This window comes from Cygnus atratus, chromosome 2, assembly GCF_013377495.2.
Source record: "Cygnus atratus isolate AKBS03 ecotype Queensland, Australia chromosome 2, CAtr_DNAZoo_HiC_assembly, whole genome shotgun sequence".
NCBI classification, from domain to species: Eukaryota; Metazoa; Chordata; class Aves; order Anseriformes; family Anatidae; genus Cygnus; species Cygnus atratus.
In genome coordinates, this window is record NC_066363.1 from 2,879,310 (window position 1) to 2,899,751 (window position 20,442).

General features: G+C 58.4%; 1 protein-coding gene and 1 long non-coding RNA gene across 7 annotated transcripts; both read left to right on the plus strand.

The window, feature by feature from the left end:
- Positions 1 to 35: 35 nt before the first annotated feature.
- On the plus strand, positions 36 to 12,169 carry GUK1 (guanylate kinase 1). Of its 6 annotated transcripts, none has more exons than XM_035554397.2 (8): positions 36 to 101; positions 4,668 to 4,781; positions 6,397 to 6,438; positions 7,535 to 7,682; positions 10,465 to 10,603; positions 11,262 to 11,346; positions 11,667 to 11,752; positions 11,998 to 12,169. In XM_035554397.2, the coding sequence occupies exons 1-8, from the start codon at positions 56 to 58 to the stop codon at positions 12,031 to 12,033; spliced, it is 696 nt and encodes a 231-aa protein (XP_035410290.1). In that variant the 5' UTR covers positions 36 to 55; the 3' UTR covers positions 12,034 to 12,169. The 6 variants fall into 6 exon arrangements, with proteins under 6 accessions (XP_035410290.1, XP_035410292.1, XP_050565040.1 ...); XM_035554399.2 differs by having other exon boundaries at positions 7,535 to 7,631; XM_050709083.1 differs by lacking the exon at positions 11,998 to 12,169 and adding an exon at positions 11,823 to 11,945.
- Positions 12,170 to 16,119: 3,950 nt separating this feature from the next.
- Positions 16,120 to 19,998, plus strand: LOC118251819 (uncharacterized). The gene is made up of 3 exons (XR_004779959.2): positions 16,120 to 16,236; positions 17,938 to 18,026; positions 19,682 to 19,998. It is a non-coding gene; the product is annotated as an uncharacterized LOC118251819 (long non-coding RNA).
- The last annotated feature ends 444 nt before the right edge of the window (positions 19,999 to 20,442 follow it).

Genomic DNA, 20,442 nt, shown 5'->3' on the forward strand with positions numbered 1-20,442 from the left:
GAGGCGCAGGCCCCGCCCCTTCCCCCTCCCCCCCCCCCCGGTGCCGCTTCCCCCCATGAGCTGGCGGCGGCTGCGCGGAGCCATCGCCCGGGCGGCGGCGGGTGAGGGGGGGGGGACGGGGGGCTCTGAGGAACTTTGGGGTCCTGTGAGGTCCCTATGAGGGGCTAGGGGGGTTCCCGTGAGGGACCGGGGGTTCCTGTGAAGATCCTGTGAGGGGCTTCTGGGTCCTGTGAGGATCCTGTCAGGGGCTGAGGGGGCCTCTGGGGGGGGGGGGGGGCTGTGAGGGACTGAGGAGGTCCTGTGAGGGGCTAGGGGGTCTGTGAGGTCGTCCTGTGAGGGGCTGCTGGGGTCCTGTGAGGGGCTGGGGGGGGCTCTGAGGATCCTTCGAGAGGCTGCTGGGGTCTTGTAAGGTCCCCGTGAGGGGCCAGGGGGTCCTGTGAGGGGCTTGGGGTGTTGTGAGGGGCCAGGGGTCCTGTGAGGGGCAGTGAGGGGCCGGGGGTCATGCGAGGATCCTGTGAGGGGCTGAGGGGGTCGTTGGGGGGGGCTCTGAGGAATTGAGGAGGTCCTGTGAGGGGCTTCTGGGGTTGCTGTGAGGATCATTTGAGTCTTTTTTTTTTTTTTTTGGCGGGGGGGGGGGGGTAGTGGTGGTTGGTGGTGGTGGTGGTGGTGGGGAGCTGTGAGGGGCTGCTGCGGTCCTGTGAGGTCCCAATGAGGGGCTGGGGGGGGGGGGGGGGCATCCTGTGAGGGGCTGGGGGGTCCTGTCAGGGGCTGAGGGGAGCAATGAGGGGCCGGGGGTCCTATGAGGGGCAGGGGGCGTCCTGTGAAGATCTTGTGAGGGGCTCAGGGGTCACTGAGGGGGGCTCTGAGGAACTGTGGGGGTCCTGTGAGGGTCTGAATGTCCCCTTGAGGGGCTGAGGGTCCCCCAGCAGCACTGAGCTCTGCGGAGAAAAGATCTCAGAGTTATCATGAGGGGGTTTCTGCACCCAGGAGGGGCTGGGATGGGTGTTGGGGGGTTTCTGTGTCCAGGGGTGCTGGGATGGGCTGCCCAGGGACGTGGGCACAAGCACAGAGCCTGCTGGAGATCCAGGAGCGTCCTCTGGAGAGCGCCCTCAGACCTGGGGTCTGGAGGGAACGGCCTCAAGCTGCGCCAGGGGAGGTTCAGGCTGGAGATGAGGAGACATTTCTGCTCAGAAAGAGCAGTCAGGCGTTGGGACGGGTCGCCCGGGGAGGTGGTGGCGTCACCGCCCCTGGGGGTGTTCAAGGAGAGGTTGGACGCGGTGCTTGGGGACATGGTTTGGTGGTGACATTGGTGGCAGGGGGGATGTTGGACCTGATGATCTCGGAGGGCTTTTCCAACCTTGATAATTCTAGGATTCCTGTGCAGAGCCGGGGTTGGATGCGGTGACCCCGCTCACCAGAGCCCGGTGTGGGGAACGGGGCTGCGTAACCGCGCCTGTGTGAGCATCGACCAACGGAAACCTCCCCGGGTGCGTGGAAGGGAGCGGGGCAGTGCTCGGACGTGCAGTTCTGCAGCTGGACGCAAGGTCCTGGGGCTGCCTCCTGCACCCTGCACCTGACTGATCTCCGCAGGGAGCGGTTCGAGCTCGGGACTGCCCTCTGCAAAGCCAGGACTGCTAGTTGCTGCTGTCAGTGGGGGGGTTAATTAGCGCTTTGGGGTTAATTGCTTCCAGCAGAGAGGTTATTCGGGTGCTCCTGCCAGCCCAGCTGCGTGGAGGTGCTCTGCTCCCGTTTCAGCGCCGCTTTTCGGAGAGGGGGGAGGAATTGCCCGCGTGGAGCCGCAGCCGAGCGCGTGACCGGCTGTTGGTGCTTGATTAGGGGGGCTCGTTTCGTGCGGCTAATGAGGCGATCCCGTTAAGTGGGCTGTGGACAACGAGGCCTGGTGGCAAGGAAGAATTTTGTAGAACAGGTAAAGCGAGTAATTCCCTTTGATTAAAGCATCCCCTCAGGGCAGTGCTCTTCTGCAAAGCCTCTGGGGCTCCCCGGATGGGTGCAGGTGGTTCTTGAGCTGTTGCGGCCTGCTCAGGAAGAGTCTCCACACTTACAAAGTCGGAGTTGCACCTCTGAAGAACCTGCTAAAAATAGGGAATGGGTTTATCCTCCTAATCCGGGAGACCTTTCCTGGGGCTCCAGAGAAACTGTCCTGTAAGCCGCTTTCCGACTCGGGCAGGGGGCTTTGCCTGCTCCTTACGGGCTGTCAGCTAATCGGCGTTAATTTCGTTTGACTCTTGTGATGTCTGTCCTTCGCCTTACCGGCTCTGCGCTGCCTGCCGGTTAAAATTCAGGGTGGCTTTTCGGAGGCAGGGCTGGCCTGGGAGATGCTCCCTGCCCGCTGCTCACGTGTCCCCCCCCCCCCCCCTCGTCACCTTGCGGCCCGGCGGGGTCTGAAAATGTCAAAATCTGAGCGGAGGGGCGGGGGGGGGAAGATTCAACTTCTGCTCAAAACGTCCCTGGAACTCTTAGAGCTACAAACACGGCTTGAAAACGTGCCGCGGAGGGGCAGGGGGCTGTGCTGCGCCAGGCCTTCCGAAAAACGCGTGCCAGGCCGGCCCCGAGAGCTGTTTTTGCCGCCTGCTGGCCCAGGTCCCCAGCTTGCCAGCTGCGTGTGTGCTGCCTGCCACCCACGGAGGGCCTGGCCCCTTCGTCTGGCGGTGGAAATCGCTTCCCCCCCACCCCCCCCCGTAAATTACTTCGTGTTTTCCTCTGCTCGCAGAGGTCCCCGGCGAAGGAGGTGGGCTGTGTTTGGAGGGAGGCAAGGGGGAACGTCCGTGAGTCGTCCGGTTTGTTCTTAGCCTTTTTCCCGAAGAAAGGAGGTGCTCCGGCTGGGCAGAGCGGAGGTGCGTGATGGAAAGGGGTGCTGCGAAGCCAAGACCCTCCGAAACAAGAACTCGGGGCAGTCGGCTCCCATCCACTGAGGATTTTGGGAGCCTCAGGATTTGCGGGAAGCTCGTAGACACAGAAAAGACGGAGCGGTAGGGCGTGGTTAGCCAGGTTTGGCGTTCCCTGGGGGCGTGAGGCTCGCTGCGAGAAGATTAAAGATCAGCGGGCGGTCTTCGTTGGCCGTCTATAAAATCACCCCCCGGGCGATGAAACAGCTCACGCGCAGCCCGGCGTTCTGCCTGCGAGCCTGTCGCGAGGAGCTGGAAGGGAGCAAAGGCACGAGGTAGGGATGCACGGCGGCGACGCGCGGGGCTGGTACCGCAGGAAGAGGCGTGTTTGGAGCATACTGGAGCGACTGGGGGGGGGGGGGGGGGGATAAAGTGGCTCCCCAGCGCCCTCCTGCCTGATTTATGGTGAGGGGAGCAAGCAGAGGGAGAGGAGAGGAGCTTTGGGCAGGTCAGAGGGGCGGCTTCGCTGCCCTGCCGCAGGCCGTGTGGTGGCAGGGAGGTGCAGAGGGTGCTCTTCTGCTTTTGGGGCTGAGCATTTAGGGGAAAACGCGTGGTTTCAGGAGTTGGACTCGATGATCCTTGTGGGTCCCTTCCAACTCGGGGTGATTCTGTGGTCTCTGGGAACTGCCAAGGAGCAAAGGCGAAGGGAAGGACGGCGCCGGCCCGTACCCACGGGGACTTCTTAAAGGTTTGCCCAGCCTTGATGATTTTTTTTTTTTTTTTCCGGATGGAGAAGCCTAACCCAGCAACGTGGTAACGCGCAGGCGGTGGGGCTAATCCTGCAGCACCCAAAAACCAGCAACAAGCAGGTCCCTTTTGGCCAGCGATTGACCTTGGGTGGTTTTGTCCCCACACCTGCCTCTTCCTACCGCCCCGGATAAGCTCAGGTCAGGCAAGTACCGAGATTCCTTAGGGAACGGGGGAAAAACTCCCGTAATTTGCTGGCTTTAGAGCTGCCCGCGATACCACGGAGCCGTGCGGAGGGGATTTAGGGATAAGGAGGCATCCAGCACCCGCAGGCTGGGGTCAGGGAGGCAGCGAGGCCGGATTAGCCGGCGGGGCGGGGCCGCAGCCGGTTTTGTAAGAGGCCGCGTTTGGCTTGAGGATGGTTCAGAAGTGATTTGGGAGGTCGGGGTGACGTTGCCCGCCATCCGATTAGAAACGGAAAGGCGTCACGCTGTCCGTCTTCTGGGTTCTCCTGGGGCCAGGCCCAGCTGGTGAGGTTAAAAAAAAAAATTGCCTTCCCCGGGCCTTTGCTGCTTGCGCGAAGTCGTCGCCTTTAAATAGGGAAACGAGACGCGTCGGATTCGTCCCGCTCGTGGTGTCACCTCTGGGTTAGAGGCTGCCGAATTGCTGCGGGTGGCTGGCAGCCCGCAGGTCCCCCCCGCGCTTTATCCTCGCGTTAATAATCAACCTCCCTTCCTCCCCGGAGAGGCGGGCACGTGAAAACGCCCGCTCTTTTCTTTCTGCCCGAAGAAACGGCTGCCAAAAAGTCCGCGTGTCCCGAGGCTGCCTCCTTTCCGTGCCAGGAGCCGGACCCTTCTCGCGCGCTGACACACCTCGAGCCGCAGGGCGCGGCTGGGACCCGCGGGTGGCCGCGTCCCTGCCCGCGCCCGTGCCCAGAGTGCTGCTGTGAGGTTTCTTTCCCCTGTATTGTACACGCAGGGGGGAGAGGATGGACACTCCGATGGTCCCGAGATGCCCCCGGGAACCTGTGGCTGTGTTTTTTCTAACCAGCTCCGTATTTGTCTGTCCCTCTAGCCATGCAGGGACCGAGGCCAGTGGTTCTGAGTGGCCCGTCGGGTGCAGGAAAGAGCACTTTGATAAAGAAGTTGTTTAAAGATTACGAGAACATCTTCGGCTTCAGCGTCTCCCGTGAGTATCTGCGTGTCTCCAGGAGGGTTTGGGGCAGCGGAGTTTGGGGTCGCCAGCCCAGAGCCCGAGTCCGTAGCTGTGTTCGTGTCCCGAGCAGTGGGCCCAGGGCCAGCACGGCAGAGCCTGAGATTTAGAACTGGCTTGCTGGGTCTTGGTGTCGGGTTAATCGACGAAACGCTTTGCCCCATCGTTGGCATTCAGTCCTTCCGCCGTTCCTCTGCAGCCATTTGGCAAGAACCCAGGAGAACTCTTCCCGCAGTCATGGGAGATGCGGTTCGCCTTCTTTCGGCGCTTCGTCCTCTGACACGGGCGGTGCGAAAGGGGCGCTGCCTCGGCAGACTTGAGGGATTTGTGTCGTAACCGCCAGGACCGTGCGGTTTCCCGTGAAGATCACCCGTCTGTCTGTGCAAAACGCTCATTTCCACGAGCAAAATAATCTTAAAACACCTTTCCCCTCCTGCTGAATCCTATAAAATGGCGTGGCGCCCTCGGGGATGTTCTGTAAGGGCTGCAGGGTAATAATGACACGCATCGGGGTCGCCAATTCCACTGTGCTTTCTAATCGCAGCAGAGAACCGGATTTTCTTTAGGCAGCTTGCCCGTTGCAGTACAAATGTTGTTTCCTTTGTCTCGAGTGACACCTTGAAGATTATTCGGCCACGCACAGCTCATTCACCTGATTTTCCCTGGGGCTCTGCGAGGAATTAGGTGTGCTTAAAAGTGCTTTTTATTGCCCTGGTGCTTTGGATGCCGCAGGTGGAATCCTTGCCTCTAGATCTGTGAAATCCGGATTCATTCCGTCGTGAAAGAGCAAATACTGGAATGTGGAAGAATTCAATGGTACTGGAGATGGAAAAAACTTCTAAACATCTTTCATTTAGTGTGTTTCATTCTATTTTTTTAATTCAACTGAATGTCTTACTAAAGAATTCACTCCAAACTAAACCTTGTCTCCTCCAGGGTTGTCTCTTGGTATGTATTTTTCCCTAAATCTCTGTAGGCAGCTCAGACCTTGGTAGTTGGCGCTCTGCGCAAGCTCAGAGGTGATCGTCGCCTTATTGTGGGCATGTTCTTAAAATAATACAACTTCAAATGACTTCCAGCAGGCTTCAGAGGCAGCCCGATGTATTCACCTGCGGCACTTTGCCCCTGTTCATTAAATCGGGGATTTTCAGCCCCTGTTCATTAAAGCGGGGATTTTCAGCCCCCCATGTGGGTGCTGCGTGACGCGATCTCTTAAAATAAAGCTAACTGTGCAAAGCGGGGCACTGCGAATTCCCCTGAGCCGAGGCAGGGCTCTGCGTAACGTGTCTAGGATGGCACAGGGGGTCTGTAGCAGGGCAGAAAACCAAGCCCAGCCCGGTAAGTCCCAAACTGCTCAGCCCCTAACGATCTCAGCTGATTGCTTTCAGATTATCTCGGATTCTCCAATTACAGGCCGACTGACGATGCCGTGGTGCTTTACCCTGGCTGATTCCAAAGCTTTGATCATTTTAAAGGGAGGATCAGCTCACTGCGTGGCTGGGTTAATCTGCTGCGTGTGCGCTCCTGTTTCTTTTGTACTCTTACTTCCTTGTCAGCCTGCGCGATTTACGAGGCTGTTTCTTGCTTGCAGACACGACGAGGCAGCCGAGACCGGGAGAAGTAAATGGCAAAGGTGAGTGTGGTACGGATCGGTGTCTCGCCCGATTCCCCAGGTTACTGCTCCGAACGCTTCTGAATTTTGGTGTGAAACGCGTGAATCCCCACTGGCGGATAAGATAGCCCTGCAAATGTGTTTTTGGGGTGTGTTTCTGCAGGCAGGAGGAGCAAGCGTTCAGTAGCGATACGTCTGGATGTGTTTACTTTTGGTTTTGATCTCGGTGGCCGTAAGGCCGTAGTCACTGCTGCTCTGCGGCATGTGCCACGCACGGGAGAGAAGAAACGAAGCGGGGGGGATGCGGCAGAACAAAACCAAACTTAACTGAGCGGTGGAGGGTTCGTTGAGGCAGAACGCGTGTCTTTATTTTCTCTGGGCACTCTCTGTGGCACGCTGCTCGAGGTTTCCAAAGCAGGGCTCTCAGTGTGAGCACCCCAGTCCATACGTGAGCTTGAAGGGCTCGACTTTCTGAAGCGCCACGCGTCTCTGGTTAGATGCATCAAAGGCACAGCGTTTGGGGAGGTGCAGCTGCTTCGTGAGACGCCTTGATCTGCGTCAGTAGCTTGTGTGCAGCTGGCTAGATGCTTTTCCCGGCTTCTGGTTTGTTTCCATATTTCAGAAAGGATCAGATGAGGCTCGCACTTCGTTTCCAAAGGCAGCTTTCACTCTGAAGTGAAAGAGGGAAAATTTGACAGAAGACAGAGAGACGTTTGTGTTTGTTTATATCTCGTCTTCCCTTTTATGTTCCCATCCTAGTCTTTAATCATAAATGCTTTCAAGCCAAGGGCTTTGGCAGTCCCGTTGTAGTGCCTTTCAAGCTTGCAGGCGGGTTTCTCACTGCGCCAGGAAGGGGAAGGTGCGTGGAGAAGGGGGCACAGCAACACGTCTGGCCCCACGGAGTTCCAGAGTAGTTTGAGTAGGTGTCTGGTCAGTTGGGGTGGCGAGGAGATGCTGTAAATGTTAATTAGACAATAGTTATCTACAGACCGCCAGCGTTGTACTAAGGAGGTTTTGAGGTGCTTCTCCCCTGAGCACCCATCCCTGCATGTTTGGCCATGAACTTTACCCTCAAAGCTGTTAGTTTTGGGGTATTTTTCCTGTTTGTCCTATCCAGATTACCACTTCGTGACCCGAGAGGAGATGAAGAAAGAAATCGATGCTGGGGAATTCCTCGAGCACGCAGAGTTCTCCGGAAATATGTATGGGACGAGGTACGGGACTCGGGCGCTCACCACCAAACCCAGGTGGTGCTGGGAGCTGAGGTTAGGGTGAAGGAGAAGATATTTTCACTTAATTACACCGTTTTTTTTTTCCCAATGCACAGATTCTTGCCTTAATCAAGCCTTTCATTTTGGTAGTGAGGTACTCGTCGGATTTATTTGGTCATCATTAGACTGCAAAGTTAAATCCTGCAAAGAATTACCTCGCTGTAATTAGTTCATCGCTGCATTGCAAGATTCTCTGTGGGCTGTAGGACTACTGAAGTTGTTCGTATGCTGAGCGCTTTCTTGCAGAGGGGCAGTTTTCAGTCTGTTTGCACTACTTAATATTTTCCAAGTGCTCGCAGACTTGCAAATAGATGCCTCGCATGCCACTCTTGACTAGAGTTAAAGAGTTGGATGGATTTTAAAATAGCATTGCTCCGGGCATCGGAGCTGACGATCAAGAAAACGTTAAGCTGCAATGTTAATTAGAAGTCAGGTATCTTACGTAATTATTGTGAGGAAACTGTGGCACTACAGCACAGGGCCTGCTAAGGAAAGGTAAATATGTCCCGGGCTGTTTAATTGGTTGAATTGAAGACGGTCACCTGAAATTCACCCGGTTCGTATTTCTTAAAGGGCTGAACGTGCCTCTTCTTGGAGCGTTTTTTGGAAGCAGCAAAGGCAGCTTCTGAGGGTGGTTTCCTTACGGGACGCCCCCCAGCTGAGTGTGCTGCAGGCGTACGGCTCCAAAGGAGCGGTCGGGGACTCTGCGTTTCGTTAATGAGGCTGTTCTAATGAAGCTGTTTGAACGCAGCGTGCGCAGGCGTCGCTGCTTTCCCCGCAGCTGGGGCAGGCTCTCGGGTCTGGTCCCGCTGCGGCTGGTGGAGGAGGGCGGTCTCTGCGCTGTCCTTCTCACTCCCAGCCTCGCTCGTTTGGCCAGAGGAACCCAACCTGGCAGCTCCCCGTCCAGTTTACCTCAAGTACCCAGCGCCAAGGAGAAGCCAGTTTCAGCCTCCTTAATCCCCGGGTACGTCCTGCGTAGGACAGGCTGCCTTCCTTCCTTCCTTCCTGCGTGCCCTGCTTAATCCGCTCGGCCGCCATGCAGAGGAGGCGGCAGCTCCCTGGTGTCTGACCCGGTGCGAGTCGGTCGCGGGGCCCTTCCCTCGGGGTGGGTGTCGGGATGGCTCCTTTCGGGGGCCGGCTTCTGTGAAATGTGCAGATTTCGGCGTTTAATCAGACTTGGGTGGAAAGGGCTAACAGGATCGGGAGCGATTAGAAGGGAATCGGCGACCCGAACGCCTTTCAGAAATACGTTGTGTTGGGAAGACCTCAGGGGGGTGTGGGTTGCGGAGCAGAGCGGGGCGAGGGGTACGCGTGCTCGTGTGCATCTCAGACGAGCCGGTCAGCGATGGGGAGGCAGCACGGGAGAGCAGGAACACGGCTTGGCTTTTGTCTGCCTGGCGATGGTAATTGTGGAAGAGCAGAGCTTGGCAGGTCGAACGCCACGAGCACAATAGGTTTCAGTGATGTGCTCGGGTTGGGTTTGATGCCCGTTTCTCCTCGGCCCTCCCTGCGGTCTCCTGTCCCCCCTGCGTATTCACACCGCCTCTGCTCTGCCTGGCGGTGGGCGTGAAGGGCGGGAGGCTGAAATTAACCCGGATCAGAAATTAACCCCAAACGTTACATACCGAAACCGTCCAAGCCTGTGTTTCCATACAGGTGCCTAAGGGCGTTTCTGATGTGATGCGTGGTACGACAGAGCTCCTCGTGCTTATCAGAGGAGCTGAAGTTTCTGCCGATCCTTTGCGCTCCCGAAATCTCACTAGCTAATAACATTTTAATACCCCCAAAATGAATTTCTTTAAGGACAGGAGCCCCCTGAAAGGGCTCTGCCTTTGGATGGCGCAGAGGAGCCAGGACTTCGTTTAACCTAGAGGCTGCAGGCAGACGAGAGGCGTTGGGAGCTGCTGGCTCTCGGCCGAGCGCTTGCGGCAGGAGCTGGCTGACGCCTGCTGGTAGCAGGTGAAGCCTGTAGCCAAAAAAAAATAAACAAATACACATTTGGGGGAGTTTTTGTGGATCTGCTGGGGCTGATGCTCGGGTCTGGGCTCTTCCTGCTTCCCAGCCGGGCACGGCACCAAGCCTCTGTATTTGTCCAGGGCCCTGGCTTGGAGGAGAACCTGTGCCCAGCACAAACAGTGCCTGCAGAGCCCCCGGGAGGGCTGACACCCGGTAACCAAACCCGTTACCTCTGCCGCACGGGGAGAGGGCTGGAGTTGCTGCTTGTCAAGGGATGACTGCAGGTATTGAGGAAAAACCTCAAGGCAGGTGTACGTGCAGCCCGTTCTGTGGGAAGGGACAACCACCTTTAGAGTATAAGAGAGCCATCACTTAAAAAAATAAAAACAACTTATTTTCTTAATCCTGCGTCTTGCGAAAATAGGCAAAGCATCCTCAGCGTGCCTCAGGAGAGTGCACGGGTACGGGAACTGGGAGATCTCCGGGGATGGAAAGTTCTCGGTGGTTTTGCTCTTAGGGTGTGATTGTTTCTGTGTCTCTCAAAGGCAGGAGCTTTGTGGACTGTGTTTGAGGGATAGTCGCCCGTTGCCCCTTCCCACACCTTCCATCGTGGCTTTCCCAGCCCCTCTGCACCATCCCAGGGGCCCAGAGGGCACTCGAGGAACGAGAAACCACTTGGGGAGAGCAGAGCGGGCTCTTCCTTCCCTCCTGCAGCAGTTTGGGCACGTGGCAGCCCTACGCAGAGCTGCTGCGGGGCAAACCAAGCCCCCAGTGCTGGGGCTGGAGGCCCTGACCCCTTCCCCGGCTGTTCCGTCCCCAGCAAAGCCGCGGTGCAGGCTGTGCAGGCCCAGAACCAGATCTGCATCCTCGACGTCGACATCCAAGGCGTGAAGAACATCAAGAGGACGGACCTGAACCCCATCTACATCTCCGTGCAGCCCCCGTCCATGGACGTCCTGGTGAGCGGCTGCCTTCCCTTGCCGGTAGCGGTTAGAGGTAATCGGCGCCTTGCTCTCAAGCCATGTCCCCCCCAGGCAATTTCCTCCCTCGTTGATTTATCTCCGCGTTGATTTATCTCCATGTTTTAAGGACCACACAGCAGGGGGGCAGGAATGCGTTTCCAAGCACGCTCCTCTCCTGCCCTGACTCTCCAAGCCCTCACCCCGGTGATAAACCTTCCCGTGCCCTGGTTTTGGGTCCCTCCCGCACGGCTTCCATGCTGAAGTGAGACTTCTGGTGTTGGTTATAGGCTCTGTTACAGCGCGGCCAGGATTTAAATGCGTTAGGTGTGCTTACGGTGGGGAGGTTTTGTGCTGAGACTTGCTTCCGGCTACTAAAGTTAACCCGAAGAAGGCTGGTTCTGCAGCGTTGGGATTCCTGTACGCCCTCTGGCCTCCCGCGGCCCTATAAAATACCGATCACGCTGTGCCTCTGGGAGAATCGAACCACCGACGTGGTTCAGAGGGGGGACGCAGAGGCGCACGTGCGACTCGCTGAAGCCGTGCGAGGAGTTACGTGGCAGAGAGGCCCACGGATCCTGGCTCTCGGGGCAGGGATGCTTTCTGTGCGCAGCACTTGGGATGCTCGTTTCTATAATGCGTTTGTCATTGGGTTTAGGAAAAGAGGCTACGTGACCGACGGACTGAGACAGAAGAAAGTTTACTGAAGCGTTTGAGCGCAGCCCGCGTAGATCTGGAACTGAGTAAGTCCGGGGGGCCTCTGAGCAATGCGCCTGGGGAGAGGGGGGGCGCTGGTGACTGAGGAGCTGCTTTCTGCACGAACGTCTGCCTTCTGCTCCCCGAGGAGCGCTGGCAGGGCTCGGGCATGAGCTGGCTTGGATCTGAGCATCATCCTGCATCGTTTCCCGTTGCGGTTCCTCGAGGGCATTTGGCAGAGGAGCGCGTTGGCAGTGGCTGAAATAAGAATAATAAAATGCTGCAGGAGCTCGGCTCGTGCACGAGCGGTGACGCAGGGAAAGACCGCGTTCTCCTCTAACTCCCCTGCCCTTGGCTCCTTCCCTAGGTAAAGAGCCTGGCCTGTTTGACTTGGTCATTGTTAACGACGATCTAGAAAAAGCCTATTCGGAATTGAAGGAGGTGCTCCTGAAGGTGAGTTTTGGGGGTTTTTCTGCCTCGTTCCCTGGGTAAGCTGCACTGAGCAGGGGCAAAACACGCGCAGGTCTCTGAGCGGCACAGCAGGGGCGTGCTGGTCTGAAGAGCCTCTAGGACAAACGAAGAGCCTCTAGGACAAACCTTGCTGTGCTCCTCCAGCCCTGCCTTCTCCAGATCTGTCAAACCCCGCGTTGCTTCCCGAGGGTGACGGCTGCTCGGTTGTTTTCCCCATCTTCTTGCAGGAAATCCAGAAGACCCAAGAATCCAGGAAGTCCTGAGCCCGCTTGGACATTTTAACTTATCATTCCTGAACCACGTCGCAGCGTTTCATTTCAAGAGACATTCCCTTTAGGCCGATCCCCCTCCCAGAGTTACCCTAGGACGTTTCTATTAAAAGGAAGGAAAACGAAAGCAGCTTGCACTTGTTTCTCTTCTCTGGGGGTGCTCAGCCCGTGCTCCCGCGGGGTCGCTCCTCACGCAGACGATTTGCAAGTGGCTCCCCAGCACCTGCAGCAGGGGGGCAGAGCTGTCGGGAGCTGCAGCTCCCGGTGTTGGCCGCCTCCTGCTGCCTCTGCTTCCTCGTGCAGACCCGGCCCCGGCTCCTCCAGGCGTTTCTGATCACCTCTGCCCGCCGTCCTCAGGCTCCTGGTGTTGGGTTCCGTTGCTCTTGCAGAGCAGCACGTTGGCACGGCTCGCCTGCTCGAGGCGCGGTCCCTGCGAGCACACGGGTTTGTTTAATGAGCGGGGGGGTTGGGGGGGAAGGGAAGGCTTGTGGGATGTGATCTCTCCACAGCCCTTTTCTGGGGGAAACGCGCTGTGAGCTGTTCTTTCTCTGTCACTTTGGCAGCGATGTCGTAATTCAAATGCCCTTGTTCCGCTCGAGTTTAAGTGCAGGTAGATTTTCGATCGCTTCTATACCTACAAAGTGGGGGGGGGGGGAAAAAAGACTTCCAAGCTGTGCAGCCTCTTCTTTTCGGAAGATAACATAGAATGCTCTCTTGAGGGCAGAAATAAATCCACTGTCCTAGCAGGGATCCGTGAATTTTAGCCACCATTCCTCATACCGGTCCCTGGCTCGAGCCAGGGAGAGCTTTGCCTCGCGCTTTGCTTCCCTGCCTTTGTTCAGCCCTCACCCTGATGCCTCCACCTAGGTTCTGAGCCCTCTGATCCCTCCCGCGGGTCGTGCCCTGGGCCTCACGGGAGGGATCGGTCTCCCTCCGAGCCACGATGCTCACAGCACCCCGGACTTTGTCAGAGGTGAGTGGGGGAGGCACCAGGCACGCGGCTCCGCTCGCAGGCTTGCTGTCCCAGAGCCTCTCCTGGGAAACACGGGCAGTTTGGGGTTTGAGTCCTGAGAAATGGTGAATCCTGCAGAGCTGCCGTTTTGGTTACTTTTGTCCGTCCTCCCCCAAAACCAAACCCAAACCAACTGCGTTGCGCACAACAAGCGGACGGACCGTGTAGCACCAGGCTGTGCCCGTTTGCTCACCAAAACTGTCTTTCCAGGGCAGGCTTGTGCTTTTAACTCACCTCTCTTGGGTCTTACCCTCTTTACATCCTATTTCTCTGGTTTTCCCTGCTCCTTGCCCCCTCGTAACCTTCTGAACTCCGGCCTCCCCGTGAGGCGCGGCGGTAAGCAGGACCTGACCTCCCGCAGCCCTTTTAGCACCTTGCGTACGTTTTAGCAAGATAAGAGCTGCCGATTAGCTTCAACATTTGTCCCTTGGGGTGTTTGAAATATCTTCTGGAGATCAGGGTGCAATCCTCCTCTCTGCTGACACCAGTATCGCGTGGCAAGTTTCTAGGGTTTGGTTAAATAACCACGAAAACGCTCCCCTAAAATTTCCCCTCCCTGGGAGCATCCCACGGTCCCCATCGTATCGAGGGGCAGCGCTGTGGCCAGGCTCCTGCTGCCGCCGCTCTCGGTGCCGAGCGATGGACCGTGCGCGATGCTTCCCAAGGCTGGTGCTCGGTTCCGTTCCGTGGGATGCGTTTGCAGTGGGGAAATTTCCCCTCTAGATGGCGGAAAGGACAGCAGGAAAACGCGGGGGGCCCACGCTGCGGAGCGTTCAAACGCAGAGGTGCGCGACTGCGGCGCTCGCCCCCACTCCGGAGGTCCCCGGCCACCGCTCGGGACCTGCGGAGCTGCGGCCAGATGGAAATGCCCGGCGGCTGCGTGCCCGGCAGCCGGAGCCCCCCAGCCCCCCGAGCTGCACGGCTGCCAGCACCAAATCCAGCCTGCGGGAGAGGTAAGCGAGGTCTCCTGGAACAGGCAGGGACAAAGCCGAGGCTTTGCGAGGGAGGGAAAAGTCATTCGGAGCACTTGAGCTGCGGCTCTCGACTCCCGCTGCCCCCTTCCCCGGTGGGAGCAGGGAGGGAATCCTAAGCAACCTGCCCTATATCGGGTGACCTCCTTTTAGCCGTTTGCCTTCTGCGGCCGCTGGACCGATCGCCTCGGTGCCCGCGCTGATGCGAAGCGACGGGGTGGGCGTCGGGATGGCGACGCGTCAAGGAGGGACGGCGGCGAGCGGCTGGTGCGGGGCCTTTCGGCGCTCGGCTCCGCGGAGGGGAGGAGGTTTCATCATCTGAATGCGGAGGGAGGGGGGAAAAAAAAAAAAAAAGAAAAAAAAAAAAAGCAAGCGTTGCATGCTCAGCCTGCCTGCTGCCTGCCCAGGTGGGATTTGGGGGTCTGGGGGGTGTCTTTGGGGTCTTGTGCCGGCAGCTGGGAGATGCGGGGTGTCCCTTTCCGGGGGCAAGGAGAGCGTTGTGCTGCCTTATCCGTGCCGAATTGCTCCTCGGCATGGGATGCTGAGGGACGAGGGAGCAGCAGCGATGGGGGGAGAGCAGTTAGTGGGGGGTTTGGTGCTTGCCTGGCTGTGGGGGGCCACCAGCAGGAGAGCAGGAGGCAGCAAATTTGGGGCTGGAGGGGTTACGAAGGCAGGGACGCGCCTGGGGGCGGTGGCAGGGTTGCAGCGTCCCGCGAGGCTGATGGTCCTCATCTCGGTGCAAAAAAAGGAAAAATTCACGTGCAGGTTTTGGGGCAGGTGTTGTTAGATCGTGGGTGTTTGGGGCGTGCGGGTGATCCCAAAGGCCGGGCTCGGGGCTGCTGCTCCCAACAGGGGGGAGCAAAGGCACCTGTTGGGATGTTTCCTCTCTGCTCCTTCAGAAGGGAACATCCATGGTGCTAATTACACTTCCGAAACCAAACACCCCCCTGGCTCTGGGCTTTGCCTTCTCCGGGATGCTGCCGGCCACCCGGGGTGGCGCCGGGGACCTCCAAAGCTCGGTGCAGGGCTGGGGGACAGGAGGAGACAGCAGGCTCTGGCTGCTCTGCCCTTCGAGGCATCAGGCAGCCGCTGTTGACTGGGTTTTTCGCGAGGCAGAAGTCATTTTCCAGAGTCTGAGCACCCCAGCTGCTCTCGAGGGGAGGCTGAGACGTTCTCCAGCCCCGCTGCTCTGTCTCAGGGGTCTTTGCTGTCCCCACCAGCACGCGCCTCGTGTGACAAATCACCCAACGGGGCTCCAGCTTCGCCCTGCACAACACCAATGTTGTTTCAAGGGGGCGAACGTGGGGTCAGTGGCTTTAGGTGCGTGACGGCAGAGGTGTCCTCACCTCCACGGGGGGCGGTGACAGGGCCACCCGCCCCAAATGCTGCCTGGGAAGGGAGCAGGGTGGTGGCACGGGGCTGGTGGCAGGGACGACGAGGGCAGGCAGCGCCCCAGCAGCCGCTTCAGGTGCCCCCAGCCCAAATCATCCCGGGGGAAGCCAAGAAATGCTGGAGCCACGCTCCAGGACGGCATCGAGCAGCCGAAATCAGCCCGAGGCCCATCCACACCCCCCCCCCCCCAGGGCTCTTCCCCTCATCGTGTCCCCCGAAGAGCCCCCAGGCCAGAGCCTTGTCCTTGCCGAGGCTTTTCTCGGCGTCCGTGCCGTTGGAGGCAGCGCTGAGTCTCAAGCTCACTTCCATGCGACTGCAGAAAGGCACCGCGGGGCAGAGCCGTCCCGGGAAATAATCGGGCAGCGGGGGCAGAAACGGGCAGGAGGCTGCGGGGAAAGGGGCAGCGGGTTCCCCAAAACCAGCCCGGCACGGGGTTTTGGGGTGATGGCTGCGGACGTGGCACTGAGGGACGTGGTTTTGTGGTGGGACGCGTCAGGTCAGGCTGATGGCTGGACCTGATGACCCTTTGTGGTTCTGAGACTATCAGTTACTGGCTTTCTGACTCAAAAAAAAAACAAAAACAAAGCATTTATTTTCTATATCCAGCATCTGCAAGTCCACATTTGCAGCAGGAGGGAGCTGGTTGTCCCTGAGGGCAGTCTGGGGGCGATGCTGGATGGTGTACGCTCCCGAAGGGATGCTGTGCCCCCCTGGGGACACTGATGCCCTCCTGTGCTTCCCGCAGGACAGCGAGGGGACCGCTGTGCGCCGGCTGCTGCCGCCTTGCCCTGAGCCACCCGCCCACAACGCCGCAGAGAGCAGGTAGGTCCCATAAAACCCCAACCGTTAATTAACCCTCGCTTGGGATATCAACCCCGTTTGTCCCCATCCAGGATGCTGCTCCTCCAGGGGCTCTTCTTTTCCTCAGGAAGCAGCTCAGGAGGAGGACAGGTTTCTCTCCAGCACAGGGTCCGGGGGGTGAGATGCTCCTGGAGGAGGAGACCCCACGGCCCCTGGCACAGCCGCCTGCAGCAGGAGGAGAGCGGGGCCGGGAGGCGGCCGTGCCCGCCCCGCCAGGCTGTATTTGGGTCATCCTCATCGAGCGGCCGTGCAGCTGTGTCTTCCCTGGAGAGCCAGGGGACACCGCCGCCCGCGCCGCTCGGCGGGTGGCACACGTGGCTGGGCGCCGGTACCGACACCGCGCTCCCCGTTTCTTAGAGCGCAGGCATAAAAATGGGGGGAAAAAACCAAACGAACGGGGACTTCAGTCCCGTCTCGGCTTTTTCTGACAAGAGCAGCTGTGCCTCTGCTGGTCCAGGACGTGGCTCCATCCCCGTAAATCGCCCGAAGCCATCTGCAATTCAGATTGCGTGCGGCGGCAACTGGTACAACAGGATGCTCGTGCGGGCGGGACGCGGTCCCCTCCTGGCTCCGTGCTTCTTCCTCCCCAGGCATGAAAGGAGGGAGGAGCAGGATGTTTTCCCGGCTCTTTCTTTCCCCATCCCGGCTGCCAGAGGTCGGGGAAGCGATAAAAAGAAGGGAGGCAGAGAAGGCCAGATGCTGGTGCCCAGGTCCTGCTGTGATGGGAAGGATGGGGCAGGCGGACCCCCAGCGGCCAAGTCCTCGCTGATTATCGTGGTTGTGCCCACGGAGTTCAAGCTGGGCTCTGTGAGCGCTGGGCTCGCTGCTCCCGCATCCTCCCTGCCCCGAGGAGGAGCCCCCTGCATCACAGCAGCTCTCCCACAGCTGTTTTGCCTTCATATATGTATTTTTTTTGGAATGCACTGCATTTTTTTTTTTTTTTTGCTCCGTCTGCTCTGCCAAGCATGGGTGCTGGTGCTCCCAGCCATCGCCGCGGCTTCAGGCCATCAGCTTTAGGACCTGCTGCTGAACCCCAGGCACCAGGGCTGGGGTTGGAGGAGCAGAAATAAACAGATGGCCCGGCTGTGATAACACCTCCAGGCTCTTCACTGGTTTTGTCGCTGAAATCCAACCTGAATCCCCCTTGCTGCGTTTTGAGCAACTCATCCCATGCCCCACGGTTGGAGAGAAGCAAATCCCCTGGTCCTGCAGCAGCTCCTGGTGCCCCTAAGGGAGTGGTCTGAGCTTTCTCCATGTTTCCGCATTATCTGGCCTCGTGCTGGGCCCCACTTAGCAGTAAGATCTCCCCTTCTCTTCTCCACCCCACTCAGACTCTCCTTGTGCATCCTGGTGGCCTCTCCGTGGGGTCCTCCCTTGGACGCAGCATCCCCAAGCTCAGTCCCTGGAAGGATCCCTCCCAAACGCCACCCAGACCTTCCCTCCTTTCCACCAGCGAGCCCTTAACAGATGTGAATCACAGCCCAAATTTTCCAGCCACCGTTGCGCCCCTGAAGCACGTTATCCAGGACCCGCGCCACGTGCAGGAGCCGCAGCTCCGGGAGGGGACAATGACAGCATTGAGCGCGCCGCTGAGCCGCGGCTGCATTGTGCCTGGCAGAGAGATGCCCGGCAATAATCGCCTCCTCCTTGGCTTTGTTGCAGGGCTGCGGGCCGGCGGCGCAGCAGGGATTTTCCCCCGGGGGCTGCGGTTATGCGGTGAGGACCCGCACCTTTTTTCCTGGCTGTGAAAGGTACGGCTGGCTGCGACAGCGGGGGACCCTGGGTTCGGAGGGAGTGTTGGTTTGGGAGGCAAAAAGATGCTCTGGTCCTCGTCCTGCGGGGGACCAGCTCACTCCTTCACGGCTTTTCATCATGCGTACGATGTTGGGAGCTGTGGAAACTGTCTTCTTTTTGTGGTTTTAAAATGTTTTATGTTAAATGTGGGCTTAAGCTAAAGAAATCAAGCTCCGCTTAGGGTCTGGGCAACCCCTAGGAATTTGGACCCAGGGCTTTGCTTGGAACTGTTACACAACAAGGCAGAAAGAGATGTTGCTCCAGGTCCAAAACAGAGCTCAGCTGAGATTTTCAGAAGCATTTAAGGTTGTGTTCAAGCTGGGCACTTACAAGAGTATTTCCCTAAACTCTGGCAAGGATGTTTTCCTCACCCGAAATCCACTCAAAAATCTCCAGTCTGGGCTGAAGTTTGTCTTTGAATCAGTTTGAGGTCAGCAAAGACCCTCCTCGTCCTCCTGCTGCAGTCCTGGGGTGTGCTGCAAGCTCATTTCCCCCAAAATCCCCTTCTGGGAGCATATCCCTCCGGCACAGCAAGGTGGGCTCCCAGCTCTGTCCTCCCAGAAAGCAGCTGGGAGAAGCAGCACACTTGGAAAATAAAAGAAGAGGATGAAAATTTGGCTGCCCCCATCCCAAGGACATTCCTTCCCCTTAAAATGGGGAAAACAAGTTATTTTGAGCGGTTTCGTACGGTGGTGCTACTTAAGAAATTGCGAGGTGTGGGGTCCTCGAGATGTTTGCAGAGCATGAAGCAGATCTACATGTGTCCCGCCTGGCCATGAGGTTTGCAGGGACCTGCCCCCCCTCAGACGGGCACGGGCTGGCCTTTTTCCTGGATTTATTTAGGGTTTTAAGCCCGGGCATTGATGGGGACAGGCGTTGAGCCGAGCTGACCCCAGCAGAAGCTGCGGTTTCGCAGCTGGTGTCCCCAGCCGCTGACAAAAGGTCCATTGAGGAGATGACGCTCTTTGTAAGGTGCTTTTGTCTTGTTGTTTGTTTTATTTTAAAAATAATACTAATATCCGAGGATGTGAACATACCTGTCATCCTCACACCTCAAAGCAACTCGTGAGGGCTGTCTGGAGCAGCTGGGGAAACTGAGGCACAGGGAGGGCAGCAGCTGGTGGCCTCATCTCCTCATTAACAATTTTTCCCTCTCATAGTGGGGTGACCCCCAGCTCTCTGGTCCCCTCAGAGCCACCTCGGTGGCCACTGGGGTCCCCTGGGAGCTGGAAAACTCCTCCTGGCCTCAGGTGTTTCCCGATCCCCTTTGGGGCCTCCATCTCCTCCTAATGGCCTCCTTTAGGGCTCGATGGGTTGGACACACCACGTCCTGTGCTGCCGAGGGGGGCAAACGCCCCAGGCCCCCTGATGTTCAGGAAGCCGCCGGCACCTTCTCCTCTCACCCAAATTACCTCCAAGAGCCACGGGAGGGCAATCTGTCCTCCCCCAAAAGCCTCCTTAGGAAGCGTCCCGAGGAAGGAAACGGGATTTAACGGGGCTGGGTGAAGTCACGGGCGGCTGGGAACGGGGGAAAGGGGCACGGCGGGTCCCCGCCTCGTCCTCCTGCGAGCCGCGAGAGCTATTTCTGAGACAATCCTTGGGCGCTTTCCAGGCCCGAAATACCAGAGGATGTTTCTCGGTGTGTGCCATGAGGGACCCCCCTTCCCCTGTGACACGCGGCTCGGGGAGGGGGAGCAGGGCACCGAAGGGCTCCACTCCCTCAGCGCCGCTCCCCCGCCATTTCCAGCTCCTCTGGGGCTCGCCCACCCCCGGCTCCTCCACCCAGAGGCACTGTGAAGGCCGAGCAGCTCGCTTTGACCCTCTGTGTTGCTCAGAGATCTTGGTGACCGGCCATGTAAACCGCTGTTGTTCCAGCTCCTTGCCAGAAAAAAAATAAATAAATAAAAAATAAGGGTTTGGGCTGCTGCACGCTGTCTATGCAACCCGTTATGAGATGTGGAAATGGAGGCTGCCAGCCTCAGGTGCCCCTGCTGCCCCGAGGGCGCAAGATGGCTCTGTGTGGGCCCGAGGGCTCTCTGAGGGCTCTGTGCCTGGCCCGAAGCCTGTCCTCATGCCCAGCAGAGGCTCTGCCATCCCCTGGGGAGGCTGCCGGGCTGTGGAGGTGGGAGGGATGGTGGGGAGCCACCTGCAGCCGGGGGGACAGAGGCTGAAGGTACCTCAGGAGGCCTCGGGGGAAGGCTAGCTGTGGTTGGCCTGTGGTGGTGGTGGTGGTGGGTGAGGTTGCCCAGGGCCCTGTCCAAATGAGTTATCTCCAAAGGTGGAGATGCCACCAGCTCCCTGTGCCAGCGTTTGTCATGGAAAAAAAATATATATGTATATGTGTCGCATCCATTTGAAATGTTTCTGGCTGCA

Coding starts and splice junctions, on each gene's coding strand:
- GUK1 (XM_035554397.2), top strand. CDS start 56: ATGAGCTGGCGGCGGCTGCGCGGAGCCATCGCCCGGGCGGCGGCGG. Junction 4,782..6,396: donor CTTCGGCTTCAGCGTCTCCC/GTGAGTATCTGC, acceptor TCTTGCTTGCAG/ACACGACGAGGCAGCCGAGA. Junction 7,683..10,464: donor AGGTGGTGCTGGGAGCTGAG/GTTAGGGTGAAG, acceptor TTCCGTCCCCAG/CAAAGCCGCGGTGCAGGCTG.